This window comes from Myxocyprinus asiaticus, chromosome 44 (assembly GCF_019703515.2).
Source record: "Myxocyprinus asiaticus isolate MX2 ecotype Aquarium Trade chromosome 44, UBuf_Myxa_2, whole genome shotgun sequence".
NCBI classification, from domain to species: domain Eukaryota; kingdom Metazoa; phylum Chordata; class Actinopteri; order Cypriniformes; family Catostomidae; genus Myxocyprinus; species Myxocyprinus asiaticus.
In genome coordinates, this window is record NC_059387.1 from 10932045 (window position 1) to 10957339 (window position 25295).

The following is a 25295-nucleotide window of genomic DNA, read 5'->3' on the forward strand; positions in this document are numbered from 1 at the left end:
TGAGTATTTTAACGTTTACTGATTGGTACCATTCACTTCCATTGTAAGTGCCTCATTCTTTTAAAAAAAGAAGTCTAAATTAATTTTAGTGGTAATCAACATTATGCCACAAATGCTGTTGATTTATCTTATCTAATGAGCAATACTAATAGTGCCTTTGCAACCACGACTAATGAAAGAGGTATAATAAACATGTACCAGTTAATGACAGTTCATTTTAGTCAAGTGATGACAATAGGTGTTTCAGTTTAACAACGCACATGGTTAACTCATATTCTTAGACATTAGAGAAGTGCAATAGCTTGTATTTGCCATAGCTGAGCCTCTCTGTTTGCAGTATGGATGGATCAAAGCCTCTCTCTGTGCCTAATGGTGTCACATTGTCTGGGTTTCTACTGAAGGCAGTAAAAACCTTGTTGTTTGTACAGTGCTGAATCAGAGGAGTCAAGCTGGAAGGCGCCTAATTGCTTTTGATAGTTTACGTTGTTTAAAGACTAGAGGCATTTTGCCACAATAGAATACACTTCCTCCCTCGAGTGTCTCAGGTCTACTGTATTAACTGTTGATGGGTCGGCCTCTCTGACGGGTCGGTCTGAACAGGACTGGTTTTAAATAACAAACATGTTAGGTGAGACCCAGGGAAAGCCTTTGAGTCTTTCAAAGCATGATAAGAAGGGCAAATTTGCTGAAGTCTGTGGGTTAGACGTCAAGCCTGACTGTCTTCTGCACATGGTGTGTGTGGTGCTGTACCCAGGGATTTGTCAAGGGGATGTTGAAATACAGGAGCATTTTGTAAAGGTGGCAAATCACTGAAATTGCTTCAGCCGAGGTTCTGTGTATGTCTTGTTGGTCTATGAGCTGCTATTTTATTGACACAAGCAATAAACAGTAATTACAGCGCTAAAAGGTTGTGTCAAACAATAGCTGAGAGGTGTGCGTGTTAATGTGTAATGCACTCTCGGCTGCATTGGTCAAACTATAAGTCAAGGATGTGATGGGGTGACTGGGGCTAATTGTCACACTTTTTAATAAATATATTTAGCAGAGTAGATTCATTTTTTGAAACTTAGTTTCTGTATTGACACATTCCTTAATGTCTTAACTACAAGAAAAGATAGAAACATTTCCACCATTATAAACCAGGAAAAAATGTGTGTGACCACATTATGTGACCAAATAGTGGGGCATGTTGTCACGCTATTTAAGGTAAGTTGTCAGAATGGATTATAGGCTTTTCAATGACATTTAAACAGTAAAACAATATATATTTTTGGTGTTTAGTGTTTATGGATTAAAAAAATACTAAACCATTGTTTTGGCCAACATATATTGTCATTAATAAATTGTATAAATGTATATAATTTAAAACACATGTGACAGCTTGCCCCGGTAAAAGTGACAATTTTCCCTGACATCACATTTATGAAAAATACACTTATCCTGAGAATACAGTTCAACCTTTTGTTTTAAATTTACATTGATTGTTTAGGTGACCATTGCCTGAATGTATGATAGTGTGGTTTTATTTTGTGCACTTATTAAATTGCAGTAGAAAGAAATATTGATATTGCATCTTTAGTTTGGAGGACAGAATTCACAACAAAATATTCTAAATTAACAGGATTTTGAACTAGCGGTTTGAAACAAACAAAAAAAAAAAGTACAAATTTGTGTAATTTGACTTCTGACTCAAAATCGCTTAGTTACTTTAAAGAGAAATGACCCATGTAACAACTTCCCAGTGTGACAACTAGCCCTGGTCTCACCTGTAAATTTAACGTCAGACAAAATGTAAAAGTTTAAAATCAGACATAGAAAATCCATATTGATCAACCACATTTCTGGATACAATGTCTGGTGTTTACAGCTCTATTAAAAACAGTGTAATGCTAAAGTTTTACATCTCAAAGTAAGAATCAAGTGGTCCAGGTGCTTCGTTCCTGCATTGCATTAGAATCACACACACACATTCTATCAAAGCGAATACAAACATGTTTGACGTTGATTTAGCGTCTGCGAGGCCCCGCGAGCACTGTGGTCCTGTTGCCCTGTAGAAATAAACAGCAGTCAGTTGAGAGAATGATGGTTAAACAGTGTAAGAGAGCTTGAGGGAGACATCTGTTGCCATAACAGTCTTGTGGATCCTGCTATCATAAGTTGATATAATGATGTTATAAAACATAGCAAAGTCACAGTCCTCTGAGAGCATTCATAAATTCTTCTGGGTGCACTGCTTGTGATGCCATTTTTTTAAATGTAATTTATATACAGTATACTCCCCAACCACTTTATTAGGAACACCTGTACACCTGCTTATTCATGCGATCATCATCTAATCACCCAATCGTGTGGCAGCAGTGCAGTGTATAAAATCATGCAGATACGGTCAGGAGCTTCAGTTAATGTTCACATCAACCATCAGAATGGGGAAAAAATATCTCAGTGATTTAGATCATGGCATGATTGTTGGTGCCAGATGGGCTGGTTTGAGTATTTCTGTAACCGTTGATCTCTTGGGATTTTCACGCAGTGACTACAGTCACTAGAATGTATTCCGAATGGTTCCAAAAATAAAAACATCCAGTGATCGGCAGTTCTGCGGATGGAAATGCCTTGATGATGAGAGAGGTCAGCAGAGAATGGCCAGAGTGGTTTGAGCTGACAGAAAGGCTATGGTACTCAGATAACCCCTCTGTACAATTGTAGTGAGCAGAATAGCATCTCAGAATGCACAACATTTCGAACCTTGAGGCAGATGGGCTACAAAAGCAGAAGACCACGTTGGATTACACTTCTGTCAGCCAAGAAAAGAAAGCTCAGGCTGAGAACTTTGGAATTTCCATGTATTTTTTGGACATGGTACCATGTTTCATGTGTGGTTATAGCATTTTTCACCATGGTAATACCATGGCATTCTTTAAAGCACCCTGGAGTACCATGTTAACAACATGGAATATGAACATTACTTGTGTTTTAAATGGTCATGAAAAGCACTTAATTCATTAATAAGCACTTCATATCAGCCTCGTTACAGGTTCTCAGCATCTAATGCAAAGTCTCCTGGCTGTTATTTATAGCTTTGATTATAAATATTGTACATTACACCTTTTGAAATTGTCCCTCAAAAGAAAATCGCAGTGGCTTGAAGCAATGAATGATTGCCTTTTAAATAGGTAGCTATGTGCAAAACTCCCAACTTAACATCAAAAGCCTCTCAGTTTTTATGAAGAAAAATGGTTAGGTACAACTTCAAACCCAGCATGGGCTCTGACAGCATGTGAAGCACATTAGAACTAGTGATTAAGGTGTGTTCCCTCCATTCATAATTCCCCAGAGGTCTGAAAGAAAGCCGTCACCAGGTTTTTATGCACATGAATGAGCTGCATTCAGATCCGTAATAATCATCCCGTGGCCAGAGCCTGTCACAGACCTCCACCGGTAAACAGACAATTAGTCCTGTCTTGTTATTCCTCCGTTGTATATCATGCCCAGCATTTTTTGCCGTGACATTCTTTTCCAGATGTTTGTCATAAAGACCATGTTCCTTCTAGAGGCTTGCCGCCCCATCTCAGCCAATAAAAATCAATCTTTTGTTAAGACGATTGGAGGCCACAAAAGGTAAGGAAGTTTTATGCTGGTGCCTGGATCACACACGCACACAAATGCTTTCATTAGGCCCGTATTTACATGCTTCTCTCGTCTTTTACAAGGATCTCTGTGCTGGCAAGCATTCAGCCAGCCATTGACTGGAAATAATGCTGTTGATTTCAGGACTAAGAAGAACCAACATGTGTGTCATTCCTTTTATGCAGTACAATTTTTATATACCCATCATATACATCTTAATGTATTGGCACATTATATTAAACTCATAGCTTTTTAAAAATGGAAATCATATTAGTTAGTTTTCTTGTATCACAATATCACGTGAACATAAAGGTTTTAATTTAAATAACTACGTTATTTATTTATTTTTATTTTTATTTTTTGCAATTTTCCTGGGTTTTACCAAAGTCTTTCTAGCAAGTCAGTCCTTTGTCGGACATCTTTTGAACACTCTCAGGAGACTATTTCCAGTCATGACAGTGCAGCATCTACTTGAACGGGGAAAGACCAAAATCTCGAAAATGGTTTGTCAAGATTACGATCAAAGAATATTTCAAATCAGCAATACATTTGACAATAATGGAATCATAAATTGTGCTTTTTTACCTCATATTACACAAAAAAACAAAATTTTCCCAGCTTGTGTAGCTAATGCTACCTTTCTACATCCATTGACCGTTGGGCGCTTAGAGCTCCTTGATTGAGCATTCAAATTTCTCCCATTCATTTTAATAGAAGTGGCCCTTCTCTACTAAATAGTCTCTGGTTTTATACACGTATTACATGAAAAACTTGCAATTTATCAAGTATTCCTGGTATTTCTTCATTTTCCCTTTCTCTAATCAACTTGTTTTAGATTTTTCCATGTTCTCAATGTTTCTTTCCATATTGTTAGTCTTTTTTAATATTCCTTTAATTAACAAAAGCAAGTTCCTTAAAGGTATAGTTCACCCAAAAATGAAAATTCTGTCATCCTTTACTCACCCTCATTTCGCTCCAAACCTTTGTGACTTTCTTCTGCAGAATACAAAAGAAGATATTTTTAAAATGTTTTTAATAATGTTGTAATAATGTTTTAATAATGTAATAGTCCGTAACAATGAAAGTCATTGGGGTCCAAAACAACATGAGGGTGATATCATTTTAATTTTTGGGTGAACTGTCCCTTTAATGACAGCATCCTCCAAGAAGTAACAGAAATTATGAATTCTGTAAAAATTTTGTGTTATTCGTTAGTTTGTCTGACAGAAATCCGTATAATTTTGTCAGAATTTTGACGTTAAAATATTAAAATTTACAAAACTGACTGTCAATCCCCGACTGAGCAATAGCAAATTAGCTCCTTTTTTCCACCCTGCTATGTTCCATTCTGTTTAATTTTCTTGCCATTATGTAAATAATGATGATATTATTAATACGGTTTAAATGCCTGAGTTTGTCCAGAACTTATTTCTCAAAGTCTGGGACACCTTTTTTATAGAAATACGTCCTTAAAGTAAAACACAGGCATATTTATTTATTTATTCAAGTTAAAGAGCTCATAACAGGAATGACCCATATTTTCATTTATTTTAAACAGATGAAGAAACTAGACATGATTTCCACAGTGTAAAATAAGCGAATTCATGTCCTCATACACTCAACCCACTGTGGGCAATGGTCAAACAAGGTTATCTCTCAATACAAAATCACCGCTGTTACAAGGCAATTCACGTTTATTTCACAGGGGGGATAATAATCTCCACCTGCATTGGATTTATCTACCACTACCAGCTCATTATCATGTTCCCTGAGCTTAGAGTGTGTGTAAGCTCAGGGAACAGTTGCTATAGACAGGTGAAAAGAAGTATACTACATGATAATGAGCCGGTAGTGGTAGATAAATCCAATGCAGATGGAGATTATTATTCCCCCTGTGCTTTGTTCTCACATGCACAATCTTCTCTCTAAGTGTGGTTTCCCTGTCTCTGTTTTAGATGTGAGAGACCTCAATGTCACAATTTGTGCAATTACGAGACATTTTTGAAGAATTACACACTCTCATCCCTCTTTCTCTTTTCCCTTCCTTCTCTTTTTCTGTCCTTCTATTTTCTCACCATTTTATGTATGTCTCACTTCTTGCACCCACCAAGTCAAGTGCATGAGTTGAAAAATTGAATCCATATGTTATAGCAGGTCTCTGGAAGTGGTTGAGTGTATAGTCTAGTAAACATTGTTGCACATGGAGGTAAAGCATGTGTGCACCGACCCCCATCTGCACCGCGAGCCCGACCCGTCTTTGATATTAAAGGCTCACTGGTCACGCCGAACGGTAATCATAAAGATTATAAGTGATTTAGAAAGTCTGGAACTGCCGAGCTACCTTTCCTCTCCATCCAGCTGTTTCATGCTTTCTTATGTAGAACTGCTGCGGATAATTTTTCATAATTATGTTTGTCTCTCTATCTAAGTACTTTTTGTGTTTGTTCAGGTGGGCTTCGTATTGCTGTGTTTGCTCCGTCTTTGTAAAAACACTGTTGGGGAGGGATCGTTTCTTTGTGATGAATGGAAAAGTGACTTAATTTCTGCACCACTAGCAGCACCAAATAAAATTGCAGTACGCTTTTTCTTATGGCCTGACTGGGCAACAACATTGACTCAACTGAAGACATGAATTTGGGATAGGACTACTTGTTTTTGACCAAACAGTGACAGATGTGGGAGTGTCCTCTTTGTGTCCAAAATGGGAAGAAATCCTCTGAATGGACACCACAACCAAATTTAACTGCATTGTGTATGTGGCAAATGACATCTATCACATGACACTAACTCTCTCTGTCTCTCTCTCTCTCTCACACACACACACACACCTGATTTTTGCTAACTGTGGTTTTCTTGTCCAGTCCAAATCTCATTAAAACATCTCTTCACTGTGAATAATTACCTCATAGTTGCTTCTAGCTCGCAATGAAATAATTTGCTTTCCCCCACCTTTTTGGCTTAATATGCTGCTAGCTTACAATTTGCTGGGGCCTTTAGCTATTAAAATGTGTCTCAGTGGACATTTTGCCTGGTTTTCATCAGAAATAGATAAAACTGCCTGATTCTCTGGTTTGCAGTTATTCTCTTTGCTGTAATGCTTAATTCTTCTGTTTTACCCAAATAACTCTGTCTTGTGAATCGTTTTACTGTTTGCCTCGCCGCATTAATGCAGTGTGTTTTTGCAAAGTCAGCTGTTTGTAGCACAAGTGTACACGAGCCTAATTGAGTTCGGGTGTGGTTTCCACGTCTCTCATTAGCACACTTTGAGTTCGGTGTAAAAATTGGTTATGATCAAGTGTCCCTAAACAATTATGATACCCCCATCCTCACCTGATCATGAATACTAAAATGATGCTCTGTTTGTTAAATCTTGTTAGCTTGCTAACTTGGTTAATGCTAGCTTAACACCATCCTAACACCTTCCTGCATATAATCAGGAAGGAAACGTCTCGGTTATGTACGTACACTGTAAAACAGTTCAAGTTGGTTAAACTTAGAAACGAAAGTTCACGTGCTGCCTTAAAAATGAGTCAACTCATCTTGAAGATAACCTTTGTTTCAACTCAAATAGTTATGTTTTACAAGTTGTTTAACTAATGATCATTTTTGTATATGATCTCTGATCTCTGATTTTGAATCGATACTCTGAATTAAAACAACTTACTATGCTACATTATCGATTCAAGAAAACACATTTTATCAATTCCTCACTATTTCAACACACATTCAAGTTAAGATAAATTAAACTATATTCATATCAATTGCCATTTTAAGTTAAGAGCACTAATGTTTTTAAATTGTTTCTTAAATTAATTTCTCATCTTGACTAATAATGGCAAGTTTGCCAGTTTCCTTATTTACACTGAATGAACTTACAACTTATCTGCTCAAAAATATAAAATATATTTTAACAAGAACAATATTACACAAGCTTTAACACTGGTTTGGGAATTCATTCCTAGTAGGACAACAGGTTCTAATAAAGACTGGTTGTAAAAACATCAATTTCATCAAAATAACATCCAGGTTTCTCCAATGTTTTACAGAACTGGGAGAGCAGTAGATATGAGTGACAGAGAGGTATAAACAAAGTAAGAGAGGGGAAAAGGAGAAAGAGCAGCAAATGGAGATGGATTGAGTGAGAGGGAGATCTGGAGGGAGAGAAGGAGACAGAGAGAGTGATAAGAAGGGTTAGGCCATGTACAATGACACAACATAACTTAACTGCTTGTCAATTACTTTAAAACTTAAGGTGTACTCCATATGAACAAGTTCACATAACTTTTTGACCTTTGAATGGTTTGAAAAATACTTGGTCATTGACTCTTATGAATATGCTGAACATTACCCAGTAGTAAACTCTTTCTACAAGCAACAAGAACAAGCATGAATGAATGAATGAAACAGTGCAAAATGACAAAGTTTTCCTTCAAGTAAACGCTAACTCTTGACTAACATTCGGCCTTGTTTTAAGAACAATTCCACGTCTTAATTATGTAATCTCTTGACCTCATATATATATATATATAATATTACACACTAAGTGCAAATAACAACAAAAAGCATCTTCTTCTACTATAATTGCACCCTAGTGCAATTAGTTGCAGATACTATTTCCACCCCTAATAAAATACTAACAAACAGTACAGTATAGGGGCATCACTGCAGCATGCTTATTGTGTTTCTTTAGAGTACCACAGACACACTACATTAACCCCTAAACCTAACCCTAACCTTCCCTTACAAAAATTAACCATGGTTTTAATACAGAAACAGTAGGATAACCATGGTATTTTGTTGTGAAATCATAGTAACCAACATGGTTACTATATAAACAACATATTTCTGTAGTAACACCATGGTTAATTGCATTCAAACTATGGCTTCTGCCATAAAAAACATGGTTATTACGATATTACTATACTTAAATACATGGTTCATTTTACCCAGATCAAACCTTTCTCTAAACTCCCCAACATTCACCATGACCTAATTACTGTGAGGAAATCAACCTTTATATAATTTTTTATGTATTATTATAAGTAGCATTAACAGAAATATTATGAGTGGAGACAGGAAACAGGATGTGGAAAAGTGGGAATTGAACCCGGGACGTCCACATGATTAGAACATATTCACACCATTTTTACACACTACGCCATTGAAGCAACACTGAGGTGTGTAGTTTGTCTGTAATTTCTGTGTTTCCACCAGACTATTTGAGTGCAAATAGCCGCGCTGTGTGGCAGGTGCTGTTTACACCTAGGGCAAATATTGAGAGTTTTTTTTTAAAATTATTTTTGTTTTTTTAAAAAGCATAAACCGCATAAAGTTTTTGTTAGATTTCTTTGAAAACAAGACTTAATATCTTATGTCATTCTTCTCAAGTATTTTATTTATTTATATATTTATTTATTTAATGCATGTTTACATATTTTATACTGGAAAATAAGACAAAAATACTCTTGAAAAAAATTATAAAAAAAATAATAAACAAAAGAAAAAAACAAAGAAAACACACACAATAGAAGTATCATAAGAGTAGCCCATATGACTCGTGCTCTATATTCCAAGTGTTTTAAGCAATACAATAGCTTTGTATGAGGAACATCCTGAAATGTAAGTAGTAGATTTAATATTCCTTAAATCTCCTTCCTGCCTGCGAATATTCAAATTTAATTTTGATTGGTTTCGAGACACGCAATAACCAGTGGCATTTGATTTCACTGCCAAAACGTGAAGCCTTGACTAGTTGTGCAGTTTAATTTCTTGTTTTTTTCTTCTTGCTCTGTTTATTGTAAATTTTATAAATTAATTAAAGCTTTGTACATCAAACTATTTTTGTGTAACTGAAATATGTTAAATCTCATTTCAGGCCAGCTCGGGCTCTTACACGCCGTCGGGGCGGAATTCTGTTTCTGTGGAGGTCCAAATGCAGAGACAGAGAGAGGACTCATTCACACAAGCCCAGAGGCAGTACAACTCCCTACCACGGTAAGAGAAGCTACATGAGCATAATACTCAAACCACTGAAACACATGCACACAGTCTCACAGGCTACATCTTTTTACCACACAGTCTCCTCATAATAATGCTAAATGAGGAATTTTTGCCTAAAGCACTGAAGCCTTTCTCTTGAACATTCATTCTGCAGTGTTTTCAAATATTCTCTAATGTTGTGCTTTTTTGAAAACTCTCTATAGTCTCTTTAGGACACTATATATTTGTTTTAGAGCAGATTTTTTTAGCTCATGTTACACATTCATCCATAAAGAAAGGATTAAAGTCCGAAACATACTCTCCGCAAGAGAGCAAGAGCAAGCTCGATTTCGTGCATAGTTGCATTCCAGAATTTGTCAAACTGCAATTCATAACACAATGCAAGTATGAGTTGCATTCTCAACATTGCCACAAGGGATACTATAGCGTACACTAGTGTGAACTGTCCGCTTCTATGGTGAGTTTTCTCTTTCAAGTGAACTACTGTCATGGCAAACATACAAAGAACAGTTTTGTAGAGAGTATTGCTGAGTAAGTACGATAAGTTAAAGTCAATATATTTTTAGCAACTTACCTGAATAATAACTCATCCAGTTTAATGGCACAGACTTTTGAAGGTAACTATCGCCTTCTTTAAGCATGTTCAACCGGACCACGCATTGGCAATGCGTTGGCCATGCGCTTGCATCTTCGTATGCAGACTTGCGTTATGTATGTTTCTGACATCAGTGGAAATGAGAGTTTTCATTGCCATGTTTATTTTAGAAATAAAATTGTGTAAAAAACTTTATCTGTTCAAAACAGTTTGGTCCCTGACCCTACCCTCACCCAAACTAAAAAGTATCATATATTACAAAATTTTATTTCAGATGTTATAATACCATGGTAATACCATGCTTTTGTGGACATTTAACATTGTAATACCATACTATACCTTAAAGTGGATTGGGGCTCCATGGTACTACAATTTGATACCATCACTGTACCAAGTTTGCATACGCTGGCAGAAATTGTGAAATTTTGGCATTGATTTTGAAAATATGACTGATCATGCAAAAAACTGTCTTTTATTTTAGGATAGTGATCATATGAAGCCATTTATTATCACATAGTTGTTTGGCTCCTTTTTAAATCATAGTGGTAACAGAAATCACCCAAATGGCCCTGATTAAAAGTTTACATACCCTTGAATGTTTGGCCTTGTAACAGACACACAAGGTGACACACACAGGTTTAAATGGCAATTAAAGGTTAATTTCCCACACCTGTGGCTTTTAAAATTGCAATTAGTGTCTGTGTATAAATAGTTAGTGAGTTTGTTAGCACATTGGCTCAGTATCTAGCCTGCTCAGTGCATCCACGTGAGAGCCATTTGGGTGATTTCTGTTACCATTATGATTTAAAAAGGAGCCAAACAATTATGTGATAATACATGGCTTCATATGATCACTATCCTTAAAAGTTCTTTTGCATGATCAGTCATATTTTCAAAATCAATGCCAAAATTTCTGCCAGGGTATGCCAACCTTTGTGCACAACTGTATATAGGATATACAGTATATATATATTTTTAAAGCAATAAATCTCAAATGCCATGGAATATATTTTTGGAATGCTTAAAGGAACCCAATAAAAGAGTAATATTTTAATAAATTCATGCATATAAATCACAGCCTTAAACCAAAAATGTGTGCAATCTTATTCTCATGTCTCCCACACTCTCTCTGACCTCAGTGGCATTTCTCAGTTGAAGTCATCCCATTGTCATGTGGTCGGCTCTGTCTTACCTCTAAGCCCTCCAGAACAGCAAAGTCTGTCTTCATGCTCACAGGACTGAGAGAATTTGCCCCTCCTAAACCTAATAAAGATCATTCCGAGAACCCTTTTTCTGAGTGAAGTTTATCTTGGCAACCACAGTCTACAGATTGATATCAGCCCCATCCCTCATATTTATAAGTTCTCTCTTTACTTTTTCTCTTTCCCCTCCCCTTTGCATATTTGTCGTAAATGTCAATAAAGCTTAGAATGTTGCCTGCGGGTGGAGTTTGATATCAGCGTTTCTACTTGCAGGCATTGGTATCTTCTTAATCTGCTTCAGTTCATGCAAAGCATCCAGCCATCAGACACCAAAGGAAAAATTCCTGCTTTCGGGCTTTACATATTTAACTTGGGGGTGGGGGTGGGGGGGTCGAACCTACTTCGAGCCTACTTTGACTCAATATATCAGTGCATTTTGTGTGCTCAACTGCAGAAAACTAAAAACTTTTATACTGTACATTTTCTGAAGAATGTGCAAAGATCACCTCCATGATGCAAGGCTGTTCTGGCTGATTGCTAGGTGGTTGTTTACAGGTCCAAGTCAAAAGAGCCCACCCCCAAGTCTCTATGATATTCTGGTCTCTTAATATGACTCAAGTCCCATCTTTAATATGAGTCCATGGGATTTTATCATCCACCATGTTAAACCATATGTTTGATTGCTTATTAAAGTAATAGCACAGCTGTCCTCAACAAGAAACATGATTTGAGGTATCTTTGATGTAAGTAGTAGAAAATGTATGAGTTATGCCCAGAAGTTTAAAGGTAAAGTATATAATTCTTGCTCCACTAATGGCACCAAACAGAATGAAAGACGATTTTAAGGACTCTTAATCTAGCACAAATGCTCTAGCAGTTGAACTACCATGCAAGCTTGTAAATGTATTTGGTTATGTAATGCAAATGTGCAGATACAAGTCTTGTATGCTATAGTAAAAGTTCTTAGATGTCAATAGATAGCATTGTGTGAGGAACAGGGCAAAAAGTATGTGTTTATGAACTGATAGTCTGCCGTTATACTCATGATTTGTTTTAAAGGAATATTCCGGGTTCAATACAAGTTAAGCTCAATTGACAGCATTTGTGGCATAATGCTGATTACCACAAAAAATACATTTTGACTCGTCCCTCCTTTTCTTTAAAAAAAGCAAAAATCGAGGATACAGTGAGGCACTTACAATGGAAGTGAATGTGGCAAATTTGTGGAGGGTTTAAACAGAAATGTGTAGCTTATAATAAAATATAAAATAAAAACTTCTGTTAAAACTTGTGTACTCTTTGAGCTGTAAAGTTGTTTAAATTTTTACAGTCGTTTCAGGGTTTAAGTTTTAGAATTGGCTATAACTTTACACATAGAAAGGTTAGTAAGTGATTTTATTACACGGTTCTCTGGAATACTCGATTGTGATTGGTCAATGGTGCCATCTACCAGTCACATAATGCTCTTTAACTACCATACATCCGGGGATTAAGACGGATCAGACCACTCTTACGGGTTCTGCGAGCCATCTCTCCTGCTTCTCGGCTCACTGTGCAATCTCTACAAGTAAGCTAATAAAATAATTTCCTCTCAAATCAATGTTTCATGTGCATTTATTTATTTATTTATTTGGGTCATTGCTCTGTAATAAGCAGAATAATTTACAGTCAGTCGGTTGTTATCACAAAATAAACCCCTTCAGGGTGATACAATACCGTTCCACTCCGTGTCGTGGTCCTGATCACCATGTTGGGGGTTTATTGTGCGATAAACTGGCTGACTGTACATTATCCCTTATTTATCACACTAAAATCATGTTTGCATCACTGATATATAATATAGAACTGGATTGCTGATGATGTCTTATCAGTGAAGCCACTGCGCCGCCATATTGCTATGCTCAAACATTCCAATGTCCCTATTGATTTAATAGGAAATCATCTCATTTCAGCGAGTAAACATTAGTCATTCAATCACCGATTTTATATCTAAAATCTGCATGTACATCCCTTCAACGCAAACATCCTAAACATGTAATTATTATTATTATTATTTTTTTTTTTGAAAGCCTGAGCGAGTTATGTATATCTGTATCAAACAGTATCCACCTCTAACAAACTTCAATGGTGAACAGATCAGCTAAATGTAAACAAGTTCACTGAAACTGAGGTAAGATACAAACAGACATTTTCAGACTTATTTATTGTGAACATCAAAGTGTTTGTTTAGAGTTACTTGTTTTATGTTTTAATCAAAAAGTGCCTTTTTCTCGCGGTCACTCGCGCGCGCTCTCCCTCTATCACACGTGCAGAGAGGGAGACACGCAAAGCAAAGCTGCTTAAAATTGAACTGATACACTAGGTTTAAACGGCAAATGAACATGTATTTATGACATGTATCCATGTATGACTACAGAGAGCACTTAGGTATGAAAACAAGCAAATCCCGGGCATTTATAAATCCCGGTCTGACCTTTTTAAAGTCCCTTTCGGGGGTAGGACGTATTGTCACTCTAAACAAGCAGCTTTTACTACTTACATTACAACTTGTGGACAGTTTTGCCATTTCCTTTGGTGATTGTTGTGCTGCACTGATAGACTGAACACCAGGGCAGTTGAATGCTTTGACATTGCAATCCGCATTTATCTTCGTTATGAATATTATCCATAACGAACATATTAAAAATTAAACATGATTGTTACTAGAGAGAGAAATGCGACTGTCATATCCACAGGTCAGAGACGGTGAAATGGGGATGTTTTCGCCTGCCAGTCATTGATGCTCTATGAGAGTTTTAGCACACCAAAATGGCCGCTCGAACACTTCCGGTGGTTTCAACTCCTGCTGGCAGTTTACCGTTGTGTCAGCGATCCAGTTCAATATATATATATATATATATATATATATATATATATATATATATATATATATATATATATATATATATACATACATACATACAGTATGTCAGTGGTTTATGCATGTGTATGTTTTATGTTTATGTGTATGCTTTATGTTTATGCATGTGCATATTGTTTATGTCTTGTGTCTATACTTTTGAAAAAGTGACTATTTTAACATTTAAAAATTGGCCCCCATTCACTTCCATTTTAAGTCCCTCACTGTAACCCAGATTTTTGTATTTTAAAAAGAAAAGGAGGGGCAAGCCAAAATAATTTTTGTGGTAATCAATATTATGCCACAAATGCTGTCGATTGAGCTTAACTTGTATTGAACCTGGAACATTCCTATAAAGATAATAAAAGTAATTGAAGTAATTGCTGTGGTAGTGCCTCTAGTGGTCAATTCACCAGGAAACTGCCACTATATGTTCAACGTGCCACTTAAAAAATATGTTGCAAAATGTAGGTAAAGTAACATGACTCTATGAGACCAGGTTGCACCTTCAATACTTGCCATCACCCCAACCCCTCATTGTTTTTTGTTTTTGTTTTGTTTTTTCATTTCAGTGGCATTTCATTTTCTTTTCTTTCTTTTTTTATCTCATTGCATTCGTAAGGTAATTGGTACATGGATTATTGGAAAATGTCTACAGTATGTGTACAGTGTGTGTGGTCCTACCTACACGCATGGGTCTTGTTTTTATTGGCTTAAAAAGCGGTGTAACTAGGATATGTACAATTACAGAATTAGTCCACCCTCAAGCAATGACAAAGCCCAGCACACGCAGAGCAGGGAAGGGGCCTGCATCAAAACTCCTATTCCTTCCCTAGTCCTTTCCCAAGACAGTAGAGGAACTCCAAGGGTCGATAGAGAGGTTGACATGCACGACTCCACAGGCCGTGGACATAATGACAGTTAATCAATGCAACCTATCAGCTTCCAGTATTTCTCATTGCCTTAAGCATCAGTGTCGCCGTCTATATCAAGTGCACTTCAGATGAAAACACCGGCTTTCTGAGGAAACTGTAGACCAATTCCTTTTGGAGCTCTAACACTTTCCCTGGGGAAATGCCACATGAAAGGTGGCCCTCTGATACACATTCCACTCATAATATCATACCATCGGTCAAGCAGGGTCAAGCTGGTGCGAAATTACCCCTGTCCTCCGAAGAGCCCGTCAGAGGGCTGCGGCAGAGGTGCGCACTCATTAGTATTGTAAGGACTTACCAGAACGTCATCCCTTAAATTGGATCCACCAATCCGAGCGCAGCTTGGATTGATCAGCAGACACAAGGACAGACTGTGGATTATAAGACAGCTTTAATAGGGATCCAGCTGTGTGTTTATGTGTCTGTGGTTTAGATTTAGCACTTGGCTAACGAAGGGATTCTTTATTTGGGGATGTGGATTAGAGAGAAAGAAAGGGAGAACTGAACAGAAAATAAGGCAGATAAGCAATGTGAACACTGATTAGAGTAATGGAAGTCATGTTAATCAGAGCGCAACTACATAAAACAGCTGCACGTTACAGTGCATTAACACACTTGCACTTGCAGAGATAAGATGTTAGTCCTACGTTTCAGCATCTCGTTCTGCATGCTGGTAACAAATAGAAAACATTACTGAAGGTGTTGCGATAATATTGTTCTTTGTCTGTGTATTTATTGTCCTTCTGATAAACTACTGCATGATTCACACCAGCTGTGTTGCAGATACTCACAGATAATGTAGCACTACTGCGTCTGCCTGAATAAAATGCTTTTTTTTGTCAAGTATTATGTGGCCTTTGTGTTTTTCAACCTGAAACTATATCATATAGATACTGCATATCTTTTCACAAAACACAAATGCAGTGTTGGGTAGTAATCTGTATTATGTAATCTTTACAAAAATTAAGTACTTGTAATTAAGTCCCTAAATATAATATAGTAATGTATGTGTAATATGTCTAATGCATGTAATTAGATCGCAAGTCCCCACATATCAAATTGTTGTTCGTTTTCATGTTTACTATTAATTAATTAAAGTGTGTGAAGGAGTGTAAATTGGTACTTAATACACTCAAAATTACATTTTCACCAAAACATGCAATGCATAGTCCAAAAGTAATCAGATTAGATTACCTAAAAGTGTAATATAAATTATTTAATTACTGATTATATTGTTTTGTAATCTGTTATCATTGTCAGATTATGTTTCAGAAGCAATCTACCCATAACTGCACAACTGTTATTTCATAGTGTCATTATAAACAGTATCAGGAGGTGGGCTAAAACATATTTTTTCATAAATTATCTTGGCAATTACATTAATATTATTATAAATGTTTTTGTTACAATAAGTGAGTTTACATGCACAATCAAACACCAGTTATAAAATGGCTTGACATGTGTTTCTTTCCTGTGTTGATGTATTTACTATTGAGACAGAAAGTTGGGGTGGGATTCAATAAAGGACTTTCAAATAGCCAGCACGCATTTGTTTATATTACAGCCATGGGCTATAATTTGCTACTTGTTATTGCTATACAGTTGCAAGTTTTATTAGGGGGAGGGATATTCTCATTCAGATAATTTTGTTGGACAAAAATTAAAGTGCAAGATTATCAATATTTTTGGTCCATTTTGTCCTGGAAGAGAAAAACTATAACTTTTCAATGTGAGTATCTGCTAAAAGGTTATTGTGTCAACTTTTAGGAGTACACTTGCATCTCGATGACCTCGAGATGGGCTCAAAGCTAACAGACAAGGACTAAAAGCGACAAAAGTCTTTAATAAACCAGCAAAGTGTAAGCAGTACTGGGTAGTAATGGATTACATGTAATCTGGATTATGTAATAAGATTACAAAGACCAAGTACTTGTTATTAGATTAAATTACATTTGAAAATACTCATAAATAGATTACAGTTACATTTAAATGGATTATATGATTACATGGCAGTAAATTATTCATAATTTATTGATCCATCTAATTGTTTTTTGTTTTGTTTTGTTTTTTGGTAGGGGGGAGGGGGTCTATAAATGCCAAACTGATTACATTAGTGTTGTAAAGTTTTTATTAATTATTATTATTATTTGTGCATTTTTTCATTTTTAGCTTCGAGAACAGCTTTTGTACTCGGCTACAAAAATGTATAACTGCGCTTTTGCTTTTGTGACAACTTTTGAGACTGTTTTCTTTTTAATTATTAATTTTTTGCTTGTTTGTTTTTTGTCATGTTTTTTGTCAGCCGACAAATAGCGAGTACAACACACAAAAAAATGATCAGTTCTCATATTTTGATCCATTACTGTAAGTTTTCTTTAGTGCATTTAAGCAAAACTGTCAAAATGATACAAGTGTATCCTACTCAAATGTATGCAACATTAAATAAACAAGAATAAGGTCAGAAGCAAACCAAAAGCAAACAGATTAGATTGCCTTAAAAAAGTAATTCAAGAGATTACGTTACCGACTACAGTTTCAGTCAAGTAATTTGTAATCAATACCAGATTACAATTCTGAAGAAATCTACCCAGCACTGAGTTTAAGGGCATGTCTTTTATCACGGAAAGTTCATATACAGTAAAGAAAAAGAATCTGCAAAATACGACCCATTTCACTCCAGGAAAGAAACATTTCTTCATATGTCTGTATGCAATACCAGGTTATTCTAAGCAGTTTTCTGCATGCACACATTAAGTTTTTAAATCAAACCTGAAAATCTCATTTAAACACATTATATTTTTTCGATGTTGGATTCTAATAATGAGCTGATGTTATGTAGTTTTCAGCTGTATTTTGTTGTATATGTACAAATGCACTCAAGTTTGCTCCCAGCTGTCTGTCACTGTTGGTTGACAAGTCAATATATTTAAAAATGTAAAAATAAGAAAAGCTGGATTTATTAATTTCAAAATGTTAATAAGTCACTTATTCAATAATGTCAATATTTTCAACAGTAGCTTCTGTTATGAGCATGAAGGCATGACTTACACTGAGCATGTGGAAGATTGATTTAGCTATTTTCTCTGCCTAACACTCTTTTTCACACAGTTTTTGTGCAGAAGTGCCACAGCTTTTAGATGCCACCTCAGGTTAAAGGAATAGTTCACCCAAAAATGAACATTTGCTGATAATTTACTCACCCTCAGGCCATCCAAGATGTATATGACCTTCTTTCTTCATCAGAAGAAATGCTGAAAAATCAGATAGATACAGAACAAGGGTCAAAGACATCTTGTAGTGCAGGTTTACATAGAAAACAATTGGAAAGCAGCACAAATGGAAAACATGCGTTCAGTGTGATCCGCCTGTTAGAGTTCTTTGGGTCCTCTGTGTATCTCAACATTCCTTATTTTACCATCTCTTCCTGATTTCTGGTAGATTCTAGAATTTTTACGTTTGACTCTGAAAGCACCGAGAGCATTCTTGCTCTCTCTAGTGAGCCGATGTGTGAAATCCCTACAGAAATGCACACACTTTGACGCATGCTTTTAAGCAAGCAAGGCCAGTGAGGTGTGAGTGGGGCTTCATTTAGCTGTGAGCCACAGGGATGTGGCATGTCAGCTACTCCACATTCCACTTAATGGATCCTAATAGCGGCCCAGAGAGAAAACGGACACGGCCTGGGTGGACATCCCTCAAAATGACTGCTGCTTTTACCAACAAATATTCTTTCCCTCCATTCATTTAAAGCGAAACATGGACCTAGCCCTGGCGTTCTGTCAATTGCCTCACGGTTGATTTGTCGGTATGGGTGGACATTGACGGAACCTTTCATTTCCTGTCTTGATGTTAAGTACACAAGTGGGCCTCAAAAAGAGAGGCTGAATGCATGAGGTGGAGAAACAGAGTCTTATGACATCTCGCAATAATTTGTACGAGATGGCAAAATTTTTAGAAATCATGACTTCGCTCGTTTGAAAAGGGACAACTTTTATTGTCATAGAGACCAACCAATCAACGAACAGAATTTCAAATTGAGTCAATACAGGCATTAAATTCTACCTAGCCTCCTATCCAACACTTTATTTGGTTTAGGGTTTAAGTAAGGGGTTAGACTTTATGGTTTAGTTTTGGGTTAGGGATTAAACATAGGAAACATCGTAATGGCATTGTCCATTGGTTCATTTATTTTTCTCTATGGGAATAAAAGTCATACATTTTTCAGACTGATCTCGTGAACGTTAAGTGACCGTGGCAACATTTTTGATAATCAAAATGATGTGCCTTATTACAAGTTTGACTGCAGTTTCCTAGTGAAATGTCCAGCGGGGGCACCAAGAGTGAGTGAAATGGTGTCGTAATCAGACGAGGGAATTTTAGATGGTTTTAATGAGTAAAACGTACCTCCGTAACCTAAATCTTTAACCTAAACCTAATCGATAGTGTCCTAAAATCAAATCCGGCATGAAAAGCAAATTTTCTGGAGCAACCACATCATTTTGTGTTGCTTCTATGCTACTTCAGTCTCACGTGCCAGCTTCCGTGCTTGGCTGGGCTCGAACTGTGAATTTCCTAGTCTAAAGTCCAACACTCAGTCAGGTGAATTACCGCAGAAGCTAATCGCCTTGGAATAAATGTGTAGATGTACAATACCGGACAAAAGTTTTGAAACACTTATATGTAGGTGGGTCTTTAATACAAGTGTTGAAATGTATAGTTTTTCAAATTATGCATTACAGTAAAAGTGTATCAATATCACAACATATCAGTGAGTAATAGTGTGAAAAATAAGTGTTTATAAAGTCATAATCAGCCATTGTAGTTGTGATTTGTATGAAACAGAATAAAACGCAGTTGTTGTTGCACCTCTAGTGTTAATTTCACCAGGAAACTGCAATGAAACGTAAAACCAGGCATGTAAAAGTCTGTTTGCAAACATTTTTTTATAGTAACGTTCATTCTATGATACTAGGTTGACAATTTTGTACAAGCCAACTCGTACATATTCGTACAATTTGACAAATTAGATTCTGTCTTTGTTTTATCTTACCCCTTGTCTTTCATTCCTTACAGACAACCACGTAAAAACCCTAGCAACGTGTCTCAAGACTCGTGGGATAAAGTCTACCCTCCCGGCGATGGCTTTCAGACCACCAAAGAGAACCCTCGCTACTCCAGTTACCAGGGTTCCCAATCTACCAATGGCTACCTGGGTTCCAATGCCACAGGCCTGAACGCCCGCGTACTCCTTGAGACCCAAGAGCTGCTGAGACAGGAGCAGAGACGCAAGGAGCAGGAGGCTAAAACCAAACTCCCCACTATGGAGGAGACGCCAACACAGCCTCTAAGCCAAACCGCTGTTCCTACCCCGCCCAAAGGTCCCTATCGACAAGATGTGCCCCCATCGCCCACCCAACTCGCCAGACTCAACCGTCTACAGACCCCTGAGAAGGGCCATCCCTTCTACTCCTGAGAAGAGAGAAGTGAGGAAAAACTGTATTACAGCAATAATGTTGAATGGAGTGAGACAGAGCTATAATAAATATAAAGACTGCATTGAGGATTCCGGGTAATTTGTTTGGAGGTTTGTTCGAGTGGGTCCAACTCGTTCCTTTTTTATAATTGTATGAAATGGAAATCTTTGTACACACTGAAGAACTTTGTCTGCCATCAACTTCCTGTGTGTGTGTATGTATGTGTGTGTGTGGAATACATTGATGTTACCATGCTTGGTAATCTTGACAATCACATGACAGCCCATCGAGGCTTTGATACAGGGCCGTTCCCACAGTATTGTGACCTACATATCATGTTTTTACCAAGTATGTGTGCTGAGAACATGTACAGTAAGTGGGTAAAAACTGTCAAGAACATGTCTGGGTCATATTTCATGCAATAATCCAAAAGAGAAAAAAAAAATGCAATTTCATAATGCGTAACATATTTTGAGGATCATTCAGATTTAGTTTTGAGATTGGTTTCATGACAATTAAGCATTTCCCCCAAATTCTCATTACTGAAATGCATGCGGATATTTTACTTTTGAGTTTTTTTTTTTTGTTTTTTTTTTAATTCCCATCATTCCTCAGTGGTGATACTCATTAGATTCTAATTACTGTAATTCCTGCTGTCAGTCAATTAAAACATTAGCGTGATTAATCGCATGATTTTTCATAGTCAGTTGTGATTAATCACAGATTTTGAATGTGCTGTAATTTGACTCTATATTATTTTCCTTTAACAAATTATATTTAGTTATAATTTATGAAAGAATACAAAACAGTATGTAACAGTAATTCTATAATAAAATTTTCCAAAAAAAGCTCTACTAATGTAGTCTTCTGAGGATTGCGTATTTCAGATGCGCAAAATAGCATGTCTTGGGAATTTTTGTGCGAAATGAATATGCAATTTAGAGGTGTGCCCTAAAGTGCACAAAATAAAGGCCGTTGTCAATGCAAATGAATTAAATTGCAAACCTGTAAACCCCGCAAACTAATTTATGATGCCAGAAAGTCATTTCAGAAAAGGAAGCTGCAAGAGCAAATTAATACGAATGAAAGGCAGGTATTAATCTGATTCATCATGCTGTCATTGTGGCAAAACAGAAACTTTGAGAATAAAGAAGACATTGAATATCCATCTATGACATGTTTATTTCGACAGCTCTAACTGTAATACAATGTTCCGTTTTTACTATGAGCATATGGGCAGAACAGAGAATGTTAAATGTATAAATGCATTTTTCTTGTGTCGACCAATTGCAGACGAGTGGAGAGTTGGGAAAACCTTTTTGCCATTCTGTTTGCTGATGCTAGTGGCACAGAAATTACACACTTCACTTAGGTATCATATGTTTTTTCCGCATTACAATATTGAGAAAGAGATTTTTTCAGGTTAAAGTAATGCAAATTTTAGTTGTTTTCTTAGTGTGTCAATCTAAGTACTCGAGCCGTGTAGCTGAACTCAGCTAATAGACTTTGACAGGTTTGCGAACCCACAACCTACCGCCACAGAAACCCCTTTTAACCTGTCAAACTTGTTACTCACACCTCATGTGACACTCCTCATTCCCACCTACTTCATAATTGATTCTACCTAGATCTTTCCTCTATTTTGTAGTTAATATCCCTTGACTAATAAGCTCAACTAGATCTGACCCTGTCTAACAGTGAATCAGTCCAGACCAGGAATGAATCAATGCCCCTCTTTACAACTGTATTTGTATGACTTGCTGGAAGAGTGTATGATGCATTTGAGTATGTTTCGTGTATGTGTTTTTTAAACACAGTAGTTGTAGGTGTGACTTTTTAAGCTCTACCTTCATACAAACCGTCTTTGGTTTTAGTGGTTCTGTCAGAGGCCAGATCTGTTCCGCACTTAAATGTTTTATCACACAAGTTAATGGGCATTTGCTCGCACACGTTCCACAATAATACAACAAAGCTCAGGTTACAGCTTACATCCCCATAGGCACAAATATAGTCTAATAACTGTTTAAAGGGAGTTCTCCAAAACATATTAAAAAAAAAATTGTTATTTAATTCCAACCCCATATGATTTCCTTGTAACACTTTATTTTGATGGTCCCAAATAGATATTTAACTGACTATAAATGACTTAATCAACTGGCTTGCTATAGCTAGTAAACAGTGTTTCAACAAACATTCAGTAGACTTTCAGTAGCCTGTATATAGATCTTTATTAATGACCTTTTAATGAACTGATGTTCTCAACAATAATGTAAGTAGGTCATTAATAGAGATCTATATACAGGCTACTGAAAGTCTACAGAATGTTTGATGAAACACTGTTCACTAGCTATAGCAAGTCAGTTGACATATGTAAGTAGGTCATTAATAGAGATCTATATACAGGCTACTGAAAGCCTACTGAATGTTTGTTGAAACACTGTTTACTAGCTATAGCAAGCCAGTTGATAAGTCACTTATAGTCAGTTAAATATTTATTTGGGACCATCAAAATAAAGTGTTACCGATTTTCTTTTATTCTTAAAAGCACAAAAGATAATGTTATTAGGCAAAATATCCAAGCTAAAAATTGCAAATTTGTACACATTTTTACCTGGTACATTATAATCGGTCACAAGACATGTGAGAACCAATTATGCTTGACCTCACTGACCCTGTTTACATGCACTTTAGAAAACGGTTTACTCCAGGATGTGGCAAAAGTTCTTAACTCTCTCAAGGAGGAAGCGGGAGATGGTGAATCAAACTCAATAGTTTATTTTTATATTCTCTCACTCAAAAGCTTCAAACTCAGATGTTAGCTTCACTGACACACACAAACACATGTACAGGCTCGGCTCTCTCTTCCCTCCAGCGGTCTGGATCGCCCTTTAAATCACTCTCAGCTCTCACTGAAAACACAAAACAGCTGTTAGAGGTGATTTCCAACAGGTGCCAACCCTTATCGCACTCACTCTCTCGGCCTCGCTCTCCACAGATGTCACTCGGCCATGCCCCCATCACCACACAGGGTTTTTGCAGAAAGCGGCATTCTGAAACACCATTTAAACGAGAACGCCGGTTTCCTTACACCGCTTAAGGGATTAAGAGAAAAAGGTTTAACACACCTAGGTTTCTCCCGGAGAACATGCATATCTGGCCATGTAAACACATAAGCAGCGTTTTCATGGGTTTTTGAAGAGTGCGCATGTACGTGAACAGACAGGGTAACACACGTCATCAGATGGCCCAACAAGAAGTAAACAAAGCAGAAAGACTTAAAAATTTATGGGAGTACAGTCGGTAAAGCACATACACAATAAACTATACTCATTTATACACAAATATATCAACTGTCCCCAACCTCAGCGTATATACGCTCGTACATTGGGGGAATACCAGAGTATTTACAGAGGGAAATCCCCACTATTGCAGCGCATTTCCGTTGCAGGTCGCAACAGAAAGTTAAGGAAACAAACACAGCAACAACTGTGGAAATATCTGTTAATAAAGCAAAGCAATGGAGAATAAAATTGCAAAATAGTCTTCCACAGATGCCTTGCTTAATACTTACACAAGCGTTGCAGGTATATTACGTTGCTATGGAGAATGTTGCTGTCTTACCGAGCCGCATGTATACAGGAATTAAGAGTACGCCGCTTATTCAGTCCATGTAAACAAGAACGCAGCTTTCTCAATGCGGTCTCGCAATATGCTGCTTTCTGGTATCCATGTAAATGCACTCATTGACTTCAGACCTACTGTGATGTGTCATGAGATGCCAAGTTTGAATGTGCAGAAGTGTGAATGAGATTTGAGAGCTACAGCAGAGACTTAAATTTTGGTCTGTTCCTCACACAAAGTTATCGTTTGGCTTCAGAAAACTTGAAACACAGCACATGGGCTTTATTGGTACTTTACCCTGCTTTTTTTGTCCATTTTGGAGCTCAACAGTGTGAATCCCCATCCATTTTCATTGTATGGAAAAGAGAGGCTTGGACATTTTTCAAAACATTTCCTTTAGTGTTACATGGAAGAAAGAATGTCATACTGGTTTCAGACTTGTTTGCATTTTTTTGGGGTAAACTGTCCCTTTAAATCTAGCTCTCTGTTCATTCAGAAATCACTCGAAAAACATCATGTGACTCTCATATCTTTTATGTATTTATATATATATATATATATATATATATATATATATATATATATATATATATATATATAATGTGTGTGTTGATGTGTGTGTCTGATTCTCTCTTGTCTATGAACTGTATCTTGGCAGTAGCATTAAACACTTGGCCACATTCTCCAGAGCGAAGGCTAAAAGAATGCAATAAGCTCTCACAAAAGGGAATGCCAAGCCCATTGACTGATGTACTCTCCAAGTCTTTTAAAACTAGTTGGAACACAAGTCCGCCTGGCGTCTCATTCTGTCTCGCATCCATTCATCGTGCAGAAGGCTCAGTTTGTCTTCTCTGTACACCAAGTAATAAGGCATAGCTTCCAGCTTTACAAGGGTTTGGTACTTCCTTTATTGATTGTTACTGGTTCTGTGGTATGACGTGC

General features: G+C 36.8%; 1 protein-coding gene across 2 annotated transcripts in view; it reads left to right on the forward strand.

Annotated features, from left to right (window-relative positions):
- Positions 1 to 22876, forward strand: part of pard3aa (par-3 family cell polarity regulator alpha, a) — a 689440-nt gene extending 666564 nt beyond the window's left edge. For both annotated transcript variants that reach the window (XM_051687637.1, XM_051687638.1), the window contains 2 exons: positions 9503 to 9621; positions 20332 to 22876. In XM_051687637.1, coding sequence (XP_051543597.1) covers positions 9503 to 9621; positions 20332 to 20731 — 519 coding nt within the window. In that variant the 3' untranslated portion in view covers positions 20732 to 22876. The remainder of the gene's footprint in view (positions 1 to 9502; positions 9622 to 20331) is intronic.
- Positions 22877 to 25295: the final 2419 nt, after the last annotated feature.